General features: G+C 47.4%; 1 protein-coding gene across 6 annotated transcripts in view; it reads left to right on the top strand.

Annotated features, from left to right (window-relative positions):
- Positions 1 to 17,553, top strand: part of LOC144480213 (calcium/calmodulin-dependent protein kinase type II subunit gamma-like) — a 463,856-nt gene that overhangs the window by 410,474 nt on the left and 35,829 nt on the right. For 2 of the 6 annotated variants that reach the window (XM_078199435.1, XM_078199436.1), the window contains 2 exons: positions 5,929 to 6,033; positions 14,141 to 14,224. The exons of 2 other annotated variants lie outside the window; for them this stretch is intronic. In XM_078199435.1, coding sequence (XP_078055561.1) covers positions 5,929 to 6,033; positions 14,141 to 14,224 — 189 coding nt within the window. The remainder of the gene's footprint in view (positions 1 to 5,928; positions 6,034 to 14,140; positions 14,225 to 17,553) is intronic. 2 more of the 6 variants (XM_078199439.1, XM_078199438.1) reach the window with 1 other exon arrangement.

The raw sequence follows: 17,553 nt of genomic DNA, 5'->3' as shown, positions 1-17,553 counted from the left end.
AACCTGTCCTGGTCCCCCCATGCTTGAGGATTAGATAGGGTGGATAGTGAGAGCCTTTTTCCTCGGATGGTGTTGGCTAGCACGAGGGGACATAGCTTTAAATTGAGGGGTGAGAGATATCGGACAGATGTTAGAGGTAGGTTCTTTACTCAGAGAGTAGTAAGGGCGTGGAATGCCCTGCCTGCAGCAGTGGTGGACTCGTCAACGTTGAGAGCGTTCAAGTGGTTATTGGATAAACATATGGATGATATTGGAATAGTGTAGATTAGAGGGGCTTTAGATTGGTACCACTGGTCGGCGCAACATCGAGGGCCGAAGGGCCTGTACTGCACTGTAATGTTCTATGTTCTATGACACTATAGTTAAGAAAGCCCACCAACGCCTCTAACTCCTCAGAAGACTAAGGAAATTTGGCATGTCAGCCACGACTCTCACCAACTTTTACAGCTGCACCATAGAAAGCATTTTTTCTGCTTGTATCACAGCTTGGTATGGCTCCTGCTCTGCCCAAGACCGCAAGGAACTACAAAAGGTTGTGAATGTAGCCCAATCCATCACGCAAACCAGCCTCCCATCCATTGACTCTGTCTACGCTTCCCGCTGCCTCGGCAAAGCAGCCAGCATAACTAAGGACCCCATGCACCCCAGACATTCTCTCTTCCACCTTCTTCCCATCGGGAAAAAGGTACAATAGTCTGAGGTCACGTACCAACCGACTCAAGAACAGCTTGTTCCCTGCTGCCATCAGACTTTTGAATGGATCTACCTTGCATTAAGTTGATCTTTCTCTACACTCTAGCTATGACTGTAACTCTACATTCTGCACTCTCTCCTTTCCTTCTCTATGAACGGTATGCTTTGTCTGTATAGCGCGCAAGAAACAATACTTTTCACTGTATGCTAATACATGCAGCAATAATAAATCAAATCAAATCAAAAGACATGTTCACTACAATTGTGGCCTTCTCACCAAGATCAGCCACAAATGTTCTGTGTCCACAGCACAGAACTCACAGTGGAAACCCATTCTCAGCTCTGCTTCTGAAAGCTCCTTGATGTCGAGGTTAACCAGTCAAGCTCAGCGGGGCTCCCACACACATGCCACTGAGAATATACATCACAAGGATAACACTGAACATCGAGGACACTTGGAATGCATCGAATCTAGAAGCCTTCAGAATGAAAGACGCCAATTCTTTTGTACTTCCAAAGAGAAAATGCTGTTGATTAAATAAACAGGAACAAAACTAACCTTCTCACCTTCCAAACTTGGCTGCCATGGTGAGCGATGTCGGCAAAACATAGCGGACTAAGAATCCACCATACACCGCGAGTGCTCACCATGGGGCGGCATGGTGGCACAGTGGGTTAGCACTGCTGCCTCACAGCGCCAGGGACCCGGGTTTGATTCCGGCCTTGGGTCACTGTCTGTGTGGAGTTTGCACGTTCTTCCCGTATCTGCGTGGGTTTCCTCCGGGTGCTCCGGTTTCCTCCCACACTCCAAAGATGTGCGGGTTAGGTGGATTGACCCTTAGTGCCCCTTAGTGTCAGGGGGACTAACAGTGTAAATATGTGAGGTTACGGGGATAGGGCCTGGGTGGGATTGTGGTCGGTGGAGACTCGATGGGCCGAATGGCCTCCTTCTGCACTGTAGGGATTCTAATTCTATTCCCCCCGGTTCAGACACATGCGTGAAAGTAATCATGTGTAAAAGGGTTACCTTGCAATATGTTTAGCCTGTAATATACGTGTAATATATATGGGGGCGGCACAGTGGTTAGCATTGCTGCCTCACAGTTCCAGGGACCTGAGTTCAATTCCCGGCTGTCTTTGTGGAGTTTGCACATTCTCCCCGTGTCTCCATGGGTTTCCTCCGGGTACTCCGGTTTCCTCCCACATTCCAAAGATGTGCGGGTTAGGTTGATTGGCCGTGCTAAATTGCCCCTTAGTGTCCCGGGATGCGTAAATTAGAGGGATTAGCGGGGTAAGTATGTCGGGTTTTGGGGGTAGGCCTGGGTGAGATTGTTGATGGTGCAGACGCGATGGGCCAAATGGCCTCCTTCTGCACTGTAGTGTTTCTATGATTCTCTGTGATTCACTGTAGGACCCTGCACTAAGCAGTCACGTTGGTGGACTTCAGGAAGATTTGAGAGCAGGTTTGATTGCAAGTGAGAGGGAAAGGTTTCTTGCATCCGTCCCCTCTCTGAGGCACCCTTTGAAAGGAGCGTGAACCTTTTCTCCAGACCCATCAATCGCAGGACCCCTAACCCATGGTGCCAGGGTGGGGAGTCTTTCTTACAGAGCAGGAACAATGGGGGGGATATATTCGCTTGAATAAGACTTGGAGGCTTTCGAGAAATAAATCAAGAGGACGTGGATGAAGGAAAGTGAATTTTGCATAAATGGCCTGATCCTTCAATGCTGCTGTAGCCTCCAAACCTGACAACTGCTACTAGTCCAGAGAGACACGGCCATGAACTACACTGAATGCAGTGGGAATAAAACATGATGAGTGTGTTATGCACTCGCCGTGGGGCAATTTAAGAACCGTCTATGCGGACTATGACAAAAATCAGGCACTCCAAAAAAATGACGCAAGGAAAATGATTAGACCAGGATACTATTCTAGACCTCAGTGTTTGTTACACAGGTGTAAATTAAAGTATTGGTACGGTATCGCATGATGTTGATAAAGGCAAGTCAATCTCAGTGCAAAATCCTGCAGTGAGGGTAATGGAAGAGAGAGTATATATTGATAATGTTAGTAAAAACGACCCAGTATCAGTAAGGACCTGTGAAATCCTGTTACATATCCTTTATGAACTGTGAGATGCAGCATCACATCTCATTTTTGCTATGGGGTTGTATTATGTAGGCGGCACGGTGGCACAGTGGGTTAGCACTGCTGCTTCACAGCGCCAGGGACCCGGGTTCGATTCCCGGCCTCGGGTCACTGTCTGTGTGGAGTTTGCACGTTCTCCCCGTGTCTGCGTGGATTTCCTCCGGGTGCTCCGGTTTCCTCCCACAGTCCGAAAGATGTGCTGGTTAGGTGGATTGACCCGAACAGGCATCGGAGTGTGGCGACCAGGGGAATTTCACAGTAACTTCATTGCAGTGTTAATGTAAGCCTTACTTGTGACTAATAAGTAAACTTTACTTTTATTACTTCTGAAATTTCATGGCACATCCTTTATGTCTTGTGAGGACTTGCATTACATACATGATGTACGCCTTGTGAGGTTATACGTCACATTGCCCACGCTCAATGTGATGTCCCATCACATTCAATCTTGCCAGTTGGTTATTTTAGTACATCCTGTGTGCCCTGCGACATCCAAAGTGGCGTTAAATTCAACCTGCAGACACGTGGGGACACCACCACCTGCAAGTTCCCCTCCAATCCACTCACCATCCCGACCTGGAAATATATCGGCCGTTCCTTCACCGTCGCTGGGTCAAAATCCTGCTCCCTTCCCCAACAGCACTGTGGGTGTACCTACACCACATGAGCGGCAACAATTCAAGAAGGCGGCTCACCACCACCTTCTCAAGGGCAACTAGGGAGGGGCAACAAATGCTGCACTAGCTAGTGATGCTCCATGCCGTGGAAGAATTTTGGATTAGGTTTAATAGCCTGAAGGCCAACTAACTCTCCCTTTATATCAGGGCTGGAGATTGGTAATAACACATGCTGGTTTGCCTGCACCAGTTAGTTTCAGGCGCCTGGGCTTAGTGGTGGGGGTAGATGGAAGTATGGAGATTAAGCAATGGATTAGCACTGATTTGATTTGATTTATTATTGTCACATGTATTAACATACAGTGAAAAGTATTGTTTCTTGCGCAAAGCATACCGTTCATAGAGAAGGAAAGGAGAGAGTGCAGAATGTAGTGCTACAGTCATAGCTAGGGTGTAGAGAGAGATCAACTTAATGCGAGGTAGGTCCATTCAAAAGTCTGACAGCAGCAGGGAAGAAGCTGTTCTTGAGTCAGTTGGTACGTGACCTCAGACTTTTGTATCTTTTTCCCGACGGAAGAAGGTGGAAGAGAGAATGTCCGGGGTGCGTGGGGTCCTTAATTATGTTGGCTGCTTTGCCGAGGCAGCGGGACAGAGCCAATGGAATGGGAGGCTGGTTTGCGTGATGAATTGGGCTACATTCACAACCTTTTGTAGTTCCTTGCAGTCTTGGGCAGAGCAGGAGCCATACCAAGCTGTGATACAAGCAGAAAGAATGCTTTCTATGGTGCATCTGTAAAAGTCGGTGAGAGTCGTAGCTGACATGCCAAATTTCCTTAGTCTTCTGAGAAAATAGAGGCGTTGATGGGCTTTCTTAACTATAGTGTCGACATGGTGGGGGGGGGACCAGGACAGGTTGTTGGTGATCTGGGCACCTAAAAACGTGAAGCTCTCGACCCTTTCTACTTCATCCCCGTTGATGTAGACAGGGGCATGTTCTCCACGACGCTTCCTGAAGTCGATGACAATCTCCTTCATTCGGATCGATTCGAAGTATTTGGGAGAAACTCAGTAATAGAAAAGGGTCACTGCAACTGAAAAGAAAAACCTGTAAAACAGTTGTGGGACCGGCTTTGTAAAATAGTGCAGAAATCTGGACACTATCAAAAGGAGAGGAACAGCAGGTGGACACTAACGGGTTGCAGTTGCTGAGATGGATGTGTGGAGTAACAAGAAAGGACAAAAACTCATCGGGTCAGTGAAGATTGTGGGACCGTCGGAGAAGGTTTTTTTCGGGCAGAGATGGTATGGTCATCCACTGCGGGAGAGAGGGGAAATGTGGTGAGGCGAGTGATGGAGTTGGCACTGCCAGGAAGAAGAGGAAAGAGAAAGGCCTGAGACAAGATGGAAAAATGTGGAGGCGGGACAGTTAAACACGGTGGGATTGGAAACGGAATGGGTTACTGACTGAGGAGATGGGTGATCAAATCAGCACAACTGGAGCGTGTGTGTGTCCACGTGTACGTATGTACATGTGTACGTGTGTCCTTTGTGGAGCTGTGTGTGTGCACGCACCTGTGTGTATGTACCTGTGTGTGTGTGTGTCTGTGTACACACCTGTGTGTATGTAACTATGTGTGTGTGCGTGCACCTGTATGTGTGTGTGTGTGTGTATGTACCTGTGTGTGTGCACATGTGTGTATGTACCTGTGTGTGTGCGCACACATCTGTGTATGTACCTGTGTGTGTGTTCGTTTGTGTGTGTATGTACCTGTGTGTGTGTGTCTGTGTGTGCGCACACCTGTGTGCATGTACCTGTGAGTTGTGTGTGTGTGCACACCTGTGTATGTACCTGTTTGTGTATGTACCTGTGAGTGGTGTGTGTATGTGCGCACACCTGTGTGTATGTACCTGTGTGTGTATGTACATGAGTGGTGTATGTGCGCACACCTGTGTGTATGTACCTGTGTGTGTATGTACATGAGTGGTGTATGTGCGCACACCTGTGTGTATGTACCTGTGAGTTGTGTGTGTGTGCACACCTGTGTGTATGTACCTGTATGTGTGTGTACCTGAGTGGTGTGTGTGTGTGTGCACATCTGTGTGTATGTACCTGTTTGTGTATGTATCTGTGAGTGGTGTGTGTGTGTGCACACACCTGGGTGTGTATGTACCTGTGAGTGGTGTGTGTGTGTGCACACACCTGGGTGTGTATGTACCTGTGAGTGGTGTGTGTGTGTGTGCGCGCGCTCTGGTTTATTGGGTAACAATATCAAAATAACTGCTTCGGTTGATGGGTTCAAATAGTTGGAAAAGTAAAACCTCTGTTGATATTCCTCCTCCCTCCTCCTGTTTTTGCTCCTGGAAAGAAATATGTTTCATGTTTTTGTACCATTTTATTTCTGTGTCTTCTGTCTCCTGTTTGCAAACGGCTGCTTGTTCTCTGCCATGCTGCTGTGCCATGAATGCCAGCACCGGCCCCCGAGGTTGGCAGTAACGGCGTTACGAAGAGTCAGTCCACTGCTTTGCACTCGGCTGAATCGGTGCCCACTGACCAACCCCCCGAGGTGGCACCCAGTAAGTCAGCAGCGATTGGCCCCCTGGTTGCTGCCCCCTCCCCGCCCCCCCTCCCCCCCCAGTGTGTGTTGTGTGCTGTCGAGTGACATGGTAATCTACCCTGGGTGTGGCTTTCTGCATGCTAAACTGGAAAATAGGATCGTAATGGCAGGTTTCAGCCAGCTGACTTCTTCACTTGGACTTTGCAATCTGTTTTTGCAAACTTAAAGCTTTGTAAGTGTGTGTGTGTGTGTGTGTGGTTGATGGTAAAACTTACAAAGGTGTGCAGCTTGTTGCAGATAAAAATGCACAATAACAAACCAGTTGGTTTGGTTGTTTTTGCTTTAATAAGCCTACAGAGCTACAAATGTGTGTTATCTTCCCCACTTGCAAAGCTAATAACTACATATTATCTTGCAGCGTTCCTCAGGAGCATGTACACAGCCCAGCCAGCCTGCTCACGTGCACTATCCAGTGGCTGTTTTACAGAATAGCAATTGGCAGGGACCCTATGAGTCAACTGCCTCCCCAGCCTGGCCTGTGCTCTTTGGAAGGACACGCCATAAGAACGGTCAAACGATAACGTAACAGACATCCCCTTAACTGCACTGCAATAGATCACTTCCCCCTCCCACGTAACCCTCACTTTGTTGTTAACCGGGGAGTCCGTAATTAGTGTGATATTGTAAAGATATCACAGCAGAAGCCTTCGCAAATCAACTCTGATACGTCGGGTAAGTGGTTTGTCTCAAAAGGCACTCGCTGCAATGGAATAGGAAGCGTCGCTTTCTCCATGGGAGTTCCTGATGGATTTTAGATTGCATCAAATTGCATAGAGTTCACAGCACAATTCACCGTCTCTTTTGCGGTGGAAACAAGCCTCACATATTTCGCTTTCCTCTTGGCTTAAATTGCTGATGGCAGGGGTCCTTTCAAGTCTTGACTCGGCACTCTTACAGTGTCCTGCGTGTGATTCAGTGATCAGGACTGTATGTCAGGTGTTAAATCAAAATCAACTGGTGCCCTTTGCATCAACAGGTCAACCCCATTGATTTAGCTGTCTGCTAATGAGACATAATTTGCCAATTTTTTGAATCGGGACAGTTTGATAGATTTATCCACCAGAAACACTACATTTCTTCATGATTAACACCTCACAGCAGTGCCCCCATTTAACGCACGCGTCCTCTTTTGGTCTCACACTCCTGTAGTAATCAGTTTGCACACAAACTTTTCACTTCAGTATCTTTATCCTTTTTGGAAGCAGTGTTACTATTCCTTGTGATCCACCTGAGCCTCTATTTAGGTATCATCTACAAAACTGACAATAAAATTAAATCACAGGATCATTACGGTGCAGAGGGAGGCCATTCGGCCCATCATATCTGCACCGGCTCTCCAAACGGCCATCATGACTTAGCACCATTCCCCTGCCTCTTCCCCGTACCCCTGCACATTGTTTCCATTCGAATCATCATCCAAATGCCCTTTCGAATGCCCCGATTGAACCTGCCTCCACCACACTTCCAGGCAGCGCATTCCAGACCCCAACCACTCGCTGGTGAAAAAGATTCTACTCACGCCTCATTTGCAAATCACTTTAAATCCGTGCCCCTCTCATTCTCGATCCTTTTACCAGCGGGAACAGTTCCTCCCTCTCTACTCTGTCCAGCTCCCTCATGCTATTGAACATCTCAATCAAATCTCCTCTTAGCCTTCTTCTCTCCAAGGAGAACAGTCCCAATCTCTCCAATCTATCCTCATCACTGAAGTTTCTCATCCCGGGAACCAGGGAATGGAAACATAGAAGATAGGAGGAGGCCATTTGGCCCTTCGAGCCTGCTCCGCCATTCATCACGATCACGGCAGATCGTCCAACTCAATAGCCTAATCCTGCTTTCTCCCCATAACCTTTGATCCCATTCGCCCCAGGTGCTATATCCAGCCGCCTCTTGAATACATTCAATGTTTTGGCATCAACTACTTCCTGTGGTAATGAATTCCACAGGCTCACCACTCTTTGGGTGAAGAAATGCCTCCTCATCTCCGTCCTAAATGGTCTACCCCGAATCCTCAGACTGTGACCCCTGCTTCTCCCACCTTCGGGAACATCCTCCCTGCATCTACCCTGTCTAGTCCTGTTGAAATTTTATAAATCTCTGAGATCCCCCCTCATTCGTCTGAACTCCAGCAAAAACAATCCTAACCTAGTCAATCTCTCCTCATATTAGTCCCACCATCCCCGGAATCAGCCTGGTAAACCTTCGCTGCGCTCCGTGAAGAAATTGAAGAACAACAGATAACAAATTGCCACTGGGAGAGCTGTTTTGGCACAAAATATTCTTTCTTTCAATGCAGGAGACCAAAGTCTCCGCACAATGCTTGGAGATGGTGTCTGGAAGTCCAAAACCTTTGCACCTTCGTATCATCAGGTCATACAGAGCTAATAATCTCCCGTATGCTTCTCCCAAATGCTGATGTGTTGCTAACTCTGTCTCTGGTTGCCTGTTTCGACTGAGACCCTAACATTTCAACAACAGTTGCAGCCTTCCCTCCACATCAGGGAAACTCAGGTCAGAAATCAATTGTTATTCCAAAGGGATAGGGGTTGGGATCCGACTGAAGTGGAGCAAGTTGCAAATACTCAGGAAACATCTCTAGAGGGAGTTCTGAGAAGATTCACTCGGCTGATTTGATTCCTGGGACATGTTGATGGGATCATAGAATGATAGAATCCTACAGTGCAGAAGGAGGCCATTCGGCCCATCGGATCTGCAACAACCACAATCCCACCCAGGCCCTATCCCCGTAACCCCATGCATTTACCCTAGCTAGTCTCCCTGACACTAAGGGGCAATTTAGCATGGCCAATCCACCTAGCCCGCACATCTTTGGACTGTGGGAGGAAACCCACACAGACACGGGGAGAATGTGCAAACTCCACACAGACAGTGACCCAAGCCGGGAATCGAACCCGGGTCCTTGGTGCTGTAGGCAGCAGTGCTAACCACTGCTACCGTGCCACCCCCAAGGGGGCGAAGGGGGTTGTCTTATGAGGAAAAGTTGAGCAGGTTGGACCTATATTCATTGGAGTTTAGAAGAATGAGAGGTGATCTTATTGAAACGTATGAGATTCTGAAGAGGCTTGATGGGGTGGATGCTGAGAGGATGTTTCCCCTTGTGGGGGAATCTAGGACCAGGGGGCACCGTTTCAAATTAAGGGGCCTCCTATTTAAGATGGAGATGAGGAGGAATCTGTTCTCTCTTGGGGTCCATCATCTTTGGAATTCTCCACCCCAGAGAGGAGTGGAGGCTGAGTCATTGAATGTATTCAAGGCTGTGTTGGACAGATTCTTGATCTATGAGGGAATCGAGGGTTTTGGGGGGCAGGCGGGAAAGTCACGATCCGATCAGCCATGATATTATTGAATGTTGGGGCAGACTCAAAGGGCCGAATGACCTCTTTCTGCTCCTATAATACTGCCCTAGGATGTTCTTGCTCTCGAGGGAGTGCAGCGAATGTTTACCAGGCTGATTCCGGGGATGGCGGGACTGATGTATGAGGAGAGATTGACTAGGTTAGGATTGTTTTCGCTGGAGTTCAGACCGAATGAGAAGGGAATCGCATAGAGACTTATAAAATTCTAATAAGACTAGACAGGGTAGATGCAGGGAGGATGTTCCCGGTGGCGGGGGAGTCCAGAACCAGGGGTCACAGTCTGAGGATTCGGGGTAGACCATTTAGGACGGAGGTGAGGAGACATTTCTTCACCCAAAGAGTGGTGAGCCTGTGGAATTCATTACCACAGGAAGTAGTTGATGCCAAAACATTGAATGTATTCAAGAGGCGGCTGGATATAGCACTTGGGGCGAATGGGATCAAAGGTTATGGGGAGAAAGCAGGATTAGGCTATTGAGTTGGACGATCAGCCATGATTGTGATGAATGGCGGAGCAGGCTCGAAGGGCCGAATGGCCTCCTCCTGCTCCTATCTTCTATGTTTCCACATGAAAAACAAATTGTAGTGGAAAGCTGACTGAAGGCTGTTCGCAGAGTACAAGAAACATTCCCAGTTTGTGCTTCAGTTCAAGATTTTATCAACATGAAAAATTGATATTTCCTCACCGCTTGCAGTATTCCTATTACTGGATTTCAACCTGCCCTGTGTTAACCAGCTGTGTTTTTTCTCATTACACCTTGGGTAATAACAGACTATCTCTTTTCTATTACACGCATCACTGCACTCTCACCTTCGTTAACTACAGTGAAGCATTTTGAGCTGGATTAACAAAAGAAGCATGTCTTAACACTCTATCTCACCTTAAACAGCCGCTGTCGGGTTTTACACAGGGGATAGCAGAAATATTGTCTGTTTCTCTAGCTCTCGGGCATTCTTCAAGACACTCCTTCATGCCTCCCTCTTTTGGTCACCTGCCCCTCGACTTTTAGTGATGTGATGTGATGGTTACGTTCCAGAGCAGAGCCATGTGACATTCTGCCATGTTAAAGGTGCTATATAGATGCAAGATGCTGTTGCTGCCACTTCACGTAGGATCGGGATAAGGTCCATCTGACTGCCTGTTGGCGGCAGGACACTTGGAAGGGGAGAACGCTGCAGGGCCTTAATCGAGTCCCTGCAAGGGGCGGCGGCATGGTGGCACAGTGGTTAACACTGCTGCCTCACCAGGCCAGGGACCAGGTTCAATTCCGGCCTTGGGTCACTGTCTGTGCGGAGTCTGCGCGTTCTCCCCGTGTCTGCGTGGGTTTCCTCCGGGTGCTCCAGTTGCCTCCCGCAGTCCAAAGATGTGCGGGTTAGTTTGATTGGCCATGCTAAAATGCCCCTTAGTGTCAGGGGGATTAGCAGGGTAAATATATGGGGTTACGAGAATAGAGCCTGGCTGGGATTGTGGTCGGTACAGACTCGATGGGCTGAATGTCCTCTTCCTGTACTGTAGGGATTCTATGGAAACAACAAGGGGAACTTTCATGGCATGGGCATGATGGGCCAAGGTGCCTTATTTCTGCAATCTTCTCCACAGAGGAGCGCAGATAAACTCGTTCCATGGGAATTCTTTTTTTTATTCATTTGTGGGACACGGGCATCGCTGGCTGGCCAGCATTTATTGCCCATCCCTAGTTACACTTGGAGGGCAGTTGAGAGTCAACCACATTGCTGTGGCTCTGGAGTCACATGTAGGCCAGACCAGCTAAGAACAGCAGGTTTCCTTTCCTAAAGGACATTAATGAACCAGATGGGTTTTTCCGACAATGGTTTCATGGTCATCAGTAGATTCCCAATTCCAGATTTTCTTTTATTTTGAATTCAAATTCCACCAGTGGCGGGATTCGAACCCAGGGTCCCCAGAACATTAACTGAGTTTCTGGATTAATAGTTTAGCGATAATACCACTCGGCCATCGCCTGGCTACCCAGGAAAATATCCACTCCGTTCTTGCCACTGAGTTAAGCCCTTCCTCTCTCTATTTCCCGCATGGCTGTGTGGATTGAATCATTTATTCAGCAGGCTGTGAATCAGTGCATATTATAACAAATATCAAGAAAAATTTGTAACAAGGGGAAAGTATGAGTCATACTTTTATATAAGAAGCTATTTGTAATCTTATTGTTAATGCAATCCTTCAGGGCATTGTCTCCTGTATTATCCAACTCTCACCATCAAACAACAACACTTAAGTTATTGGTCATTGATTAAGTATGATAGCTGATTTCTGCTGTCACCTCCTGAATGAAATCCTTGTCTCTGGCACATGCAGAGTCCTTGTGTTTAATAGCCGTGCTCCATCCTTCATTGCAAGCCAGTATCCCTTTGTCAACCCCATCTCCAGTTTATACAGTTATCGGAAAGCTGGATTGGGTCCAAACTGCAGCACCTTTCAGGTTCCACCTGGCACTGTGACAATGGAGAACTCGGGAAGCAGATTGCCTCTGCGCTGTGAGCGCTCTCACTTCGCAGAATGTCCTCCAGGTCGGTCTGGAAGCAAATCATGATTATCTATCGAAATCATTTCCGACACGGCAGAAAACGGCCGTCACTTCCCAAGGAGTTGGTCAGCTATGCTGCCGATGGCGAATCAAGGGAAAGGAACAATGTCTGAAGGCCCACCTTTGGTAGCAGGAGAGCCCATCAACCCCGTTGTCAGATGTTGTCAGTTATTTCTATAACCAGGGGTCACCGTCTGAGGATTCGGGGTAGACCATTTAGGACTGAGATGAGAAGACATTTCTTCACCCAAAGAGTGGTGAGCCTGTGGAATTCATTACCACAGGAAGTAGTTGATGCCAAAACATTGAATGTATTCAAGAGGCGGCTGGATATAGCACTTGGGGCGAATGGGATCAAAGGTTATGGGGAGAAAGCAGGATTAGGCTATTGAGTTGGACGATCAGCCATGATTGTGATGAATGGCGGAGCAGAATCGAAGGCCGAATGGCCTCCTCCTGCTCCTATCTTCTTCTATGTTTTTATGTGTGTAGCATGGTCTCCTGAAGAGGTCTAGTTTAACAGTAAGTGCCTATTAAAACAATAAGACATAGGAGCAGAATTAGGCCACTCAGCCCATCGAGTCTGCTCCACCATTCAATCATGGCTGATTTTCTTTCTCATCCCCATTCTCCTGCCTTTTCACCATAACCCCTGATCCCCGTATTAATCAAGAACCCACCTATCTCTGACTTAAAGACACTCAATGACCTGGCCTCCACAGCCTTCTGCGGCAAAGAGTTCCATAGATTCACCACTCCCTGGCTGAAGAGATTCCTCCTCATCTCTGTTTTAAAGGATCGTCTCTTTAACCTGAGGTTGTGCCCTCTGATTCTAGTTTTTCCTACCAGTGGAAACATTCTCTCCACATCCACTCTATCCAGGCCTCGCAGTATCCTGTAAGTTTCAATAAGATCTCCCCCCTCATCCTTCTAAATTCCAACGAGTACAGACCCAGAGTCCTCAAACCATTCCTCATGCGACAACTTGTAATTAACTACTTGTAATTATCAACATATATTCAGTGGAAGGTCTAAGCTAGTAGCTGTCTCCATGCTTGCTTCTACACACGTCTCTGTCCAATACAAGACTGCCCTCTAGACTCGGGTCATCTGTTCCTTTCTGTCACACCGGAGGCGGCCCTGTACCCAGTGCCATGTTAACTCCTTCTATGCCAGTCCCTTATCAACCCACAAATATCACTAGTTGGATAGGCTGTGAATTCAGCAGTTTTAGGAGCCTGATAGCCAAGGTTTGATTGCAGCTTTTTGCCTGAAAATTCCCCCCTTTTAAAAAAATATCCTGATGTTTTATAACCGCTTGGGTTTGTTCACTGCCGCAGAGAATCCAGGACAACACTGGTTGGTCGGTGAGGGTAAGACTCTTGGCTTGGGAGTGGGATGCTGCCACAGGGGAGAAACTCGTACACCGGGAGCAAGCGACTCACTCACTCCGATCTTGGCTGAGGGCTCAGTAATGCGCACAGCGCCCATTTCTATGTGTCTTTGCCACAAGATGTTCTGGCACTACTCTCCTAATCTGGGCAGCACGGTGGCACAGTGGTTAGCACTGCTGCCTCACTGCGCCAGGAACCCAGGTTCGATTCCGACCCGGGGTCACTGTCTGTGCGGAGGCTGCACATTCTCCCCGTGTCTGCGTGGGTTTCCTCCAGGTGCTCCGGTTTCCTCCCACAGTCCAAAGATGTGCGGGTTAGGTGGATTGGCCATGCTAAATTGACCCTAGTATCAGGGGGATTAGCAGGGTAAATATGTGGGGTTACGGGGATAGGGCCTGGGTGGGATTGTGGTCGGTGCAGACTCGATGGGCCGGATGGCCTCTTTCTGCACTGCAGAGATTCCAATTCACAATCTGGGGGAAAAATGAACAGAGAGAGCTTCCCCGGCACCAATCCTATCTGCTTGTTTGAAGTTGTATGTGATATTCCGGTGCTGTGTTTTATTTGCTTAAAGTTCCATGCCTGTTTGCTGTTGCATTTGCTGTTTTGTGTGTACGTGTGTGTGCGTGTGTGTGCGTGTGTGTGTGTGTGTATTTATATATACATATTTTACGTTTGTGTCTTTTTTTTTTCCTCCCCACCCTACCTCCCCCCACCCCACATACACTCAGCCACTGAAAGTGTGGAGCTCACATGTGCAGTGAATCATACAGATAATGCGGAGCTGTTTCCGCCCATCTCTCCTCCCACGCTGTGTAAGTCGAAGATTCTTCTGAGCCATGCCTCAATTTCAGTGCCTGTACTGGCCAGAGATTAGGCGGAGTGAATAACACTAACACTTTTTCTTTTTTTCCCTCTGTACTTAATACCTACATTTTTTTAAAAAATTAACAAGCATATCTGCATATTAATTTTCTACACAGTTTTTTTTAAACATTCCGCTGTACTAAAGAAAATGCCAATTGCTAATCTTTCATTTGAATTTGCTCATTGCTCCTTCTTAATTCTCCGATGGGGTTGAGCTTGCTCCTGGCTATCGGTTTAATATGAGCGTCACTTTGCAATTAATCACCATAATTATTCCAATGCTTACTTGAGCGAAGGATGACTTCATGCATTTTTTTTTAAATGTTTGATGAAGTCTAGTTGCTTAGTAGTTTTAAGTCTCTGCTGCAAGTGTGAAATTATCCATTATGGTCGGGAAAATAAGAAAAGGCATAATTTCTTTTCCTGGAATGTTGACAGACTGGGAAACGTTTATATCCAGAGGGACCTGGGTCCCTCCGAATAGGGCGGCGCAGTGGGTAGCACTGCTGCCTCACAGCGCCAGGGACTTGGGTTCGATTCCCAGCTTGGGTCACTGTCTGTGCGGAGTTTGCACAGTCTTCCCGTGTCTGCGTGGGTTTCCTCTGGGTGCTCCTCCCACAGTCCCAAAGATGTGTCTTTTAGGTGCATTGGCCGTGCTAAATTCTCCCTCGGTGTACCCGAACAGGTGCTGGAGTGTGGCGACTAGGGGATTTTCACAGTGACTTCATTACAGTGTTAATGTAAGCCAACTTGTGACACTAATAAATAAACTTAACCTTAAATCACAACTGACGTTCCAGTGCGTTGCGAGGGTGTCCTGCACCGTCTTCATTGCAGTGTTAATGTAAGCCTACTTGTGACACTAATAAATAAACTTTAACTTTAAACTGGGTGTTCTTGTACATGTGTCACAGGCAGAGAAAATCTTGGTTTTCTGTTATGAAAGGATTTGGATGTAAGAGTAAAGAAGTCTTAACACAGGACATTGATGAGACCACGTGAAAAGTACCGTCTGCAGTTTTTTCCTCTTTACTTAAAGGACATGCTTGCCCGAGAGGGAGTGTGACGGTTCACTAGTCTGATTCCTGGGATGAGGGCAGAGTGGAGGCTGGGTCACTGAATATATTCAGGGCTGAGTGAGATGGATTTTTGATTTATAAGGGAGTAGGGCTGAGGGCAGACTGGAAAATGGAGTTACTGCCGCAGTCAGATTGGGGCTATGTTCTTGCAGAGCAGGTTTGACGGGCCGGATGCTCCTCATTCCTATATTCCTACCTTCACTGGGTTACTATCTCACCATAAGGGATTGGCCTTTTGGCACCGAGGTAACAAAGAACTTCTTTACTCCAAGGGCTTTGCAACTTTCTATCTCAGAGCTGTGACTGCTTATTCATTGAGCATATTTAAGACTTTATGGGTGGCACGGTGGTTAGCACTACTGCCTCACAGCACCAGGGACCCGGGTTCGATTCCCGGCTTGGGTCACTGTCTGTGCGGAGTCTGCACGTTCTCCCCGTGTCCGCGTGGGTTTCCTCCGGGTGCTCCGGTTTCCCCCCACAGTCCAAAGATGTGTGGGTTAGGTGGATCTACCATTCTATAATTGCCTCTTGCTGTCAGGGGGACTAGCTAGGGTAAATGCATGGGGTAATGGGGATAGGGCCTGGGTGGGATTGTGGTCGGTGCAGACTCGATGGGCCGAATGGCCTCCTTCTGCACTGTAGGATTCTATAAACCTCTGACTTAGAACATAGAACATTACAGCGCAGTACAGGCCCTTCGGCCCTCGATGTTGCGCCGACCTGTGAAACCAATCTAAAGCCCATCTAACCTACACTATTCCAATATCATAGAGAACATAGAACATAGAACAGTACAGCACAGAACAGGCCCTTCGGCCCACGATGTTGTGCCGAGCTTTATCTGAAACCAAGATCAAGCTATCCCACTCCCTATCATCCTGGTGTGCTCCATGTGCCTATCCAATAACCGCTTAAATGTTCCTAAAGTGTCTGACTCCACTATCACTGCAGGCAGTCCATTCCACACCCCAACCACTCTCTGCGTAAAGACCCTACCTCTGATATCCTTCCTGTATCTCCCACCATGAACCCTATAGTTATGCCCCCTTGTAATAGCTCCATCCACCTGAGGAAATAGTCTTTGAACGTTCACTCTATCTATCCTGAGTACTAAAGGACTTCTGAGTATTAAAGGAATTAAGGGATATGGGGAGAATATGGAAAGGGAGGAAATTGGCCAAGGTGTTATTGAATAAAGCAGCAGATTCAATGGGCCAAGTGGCCTACTGTTGCACACATTGTTTCTGTGATTTTCAACCTGGTGACAGTTGTGGGGGAGGTAACCCGCAGGTTGGAAATCTGATAGGATTGGGTGCGAAAATAATTTTACACCCCGTCCGATATGGCTCCCCACTGAAGTCACCAGTGAGTTATATCGAGTGGGGTGAGAATCCTCTGTCTATTGGGAATCTTTCATCCAGTTCCGATTCCCCGGTGCCTCTGATATTGCAACCCGGTTGCCCTCAGCATTTAACCCAGCACTGCTAAAGTTATCTCCATTAATATTTAATGGAAGGCTGAGCCAACAGATTGAAAAACTCTCCCCCCCTCCTCCTCCCCCAATAAAATAATTCAAGAATTTCACAACAATTCTCTCTGACGAGTTACCGATCTGTCAGCACAGGATTCCTTGGGAACTGAACAATTATCCTTTGTTTTATGTCATTGATTCTCTCTGAATTTAGTCCATTTTCTTTGCAGGTTTGTTGCCTTTTTTTTGTTCAAACTAGCCAGTTTACCTAATGTGTTTTTTTTTTCGTTTGTGGATTTTGATCATTTCATTGGAAGTTTACAGCATGGAAACAGGCCCTTCGGCCCAACTTGTCCATGCCGCCCATATTTTTTTTTTAAAACCCCTAAACTAATCCCAATTGCCCGCATTTGGTCCATATTCCTCTATACCCATCGTACCCATGTAACTGTCTAAATGCTTTTTAAAAGATAAAATTGTACCCACCTCTAATACTACCTCTGGCAGCTCGTTCCAGACACTCACCACCCTCTGTGTGAAAAAATTGCCCCCCTGGACACTTTTGTATCTCTCCCCTCATCTGATTGTTGTGTTGTGTGCACGTGCTCATACTGATTTTTATAAACCATTCTGTTGTTCTCTCTCCTTCTCCCAACCCCAGCACGGTGGCGCAGTGGTTAGCACTGCTGCCTCACAGCGCCAGGGACCCTGGGTTCGATTCCAGGCT

Source organism: Mustelus asterias, chromosome 28 (assembly GCF_964213995.1).
Source record: "Mustelus asterias chromosome 28, sMusAst1.hap1.1, whole genome shotgun sequence".
NCBI classification, from domain to species: Eukaryota; Metazoa; Chordata; class Chondrichthyes; order Carcharhiniformes; family Triakidae; genus Mustelus; species Mustelus asterias.
The sequence above is the reverse complement of the archived record's forward strand: the minus strand, read 5'-3'. Positions and strand labels throughout refer to the sequence as shown.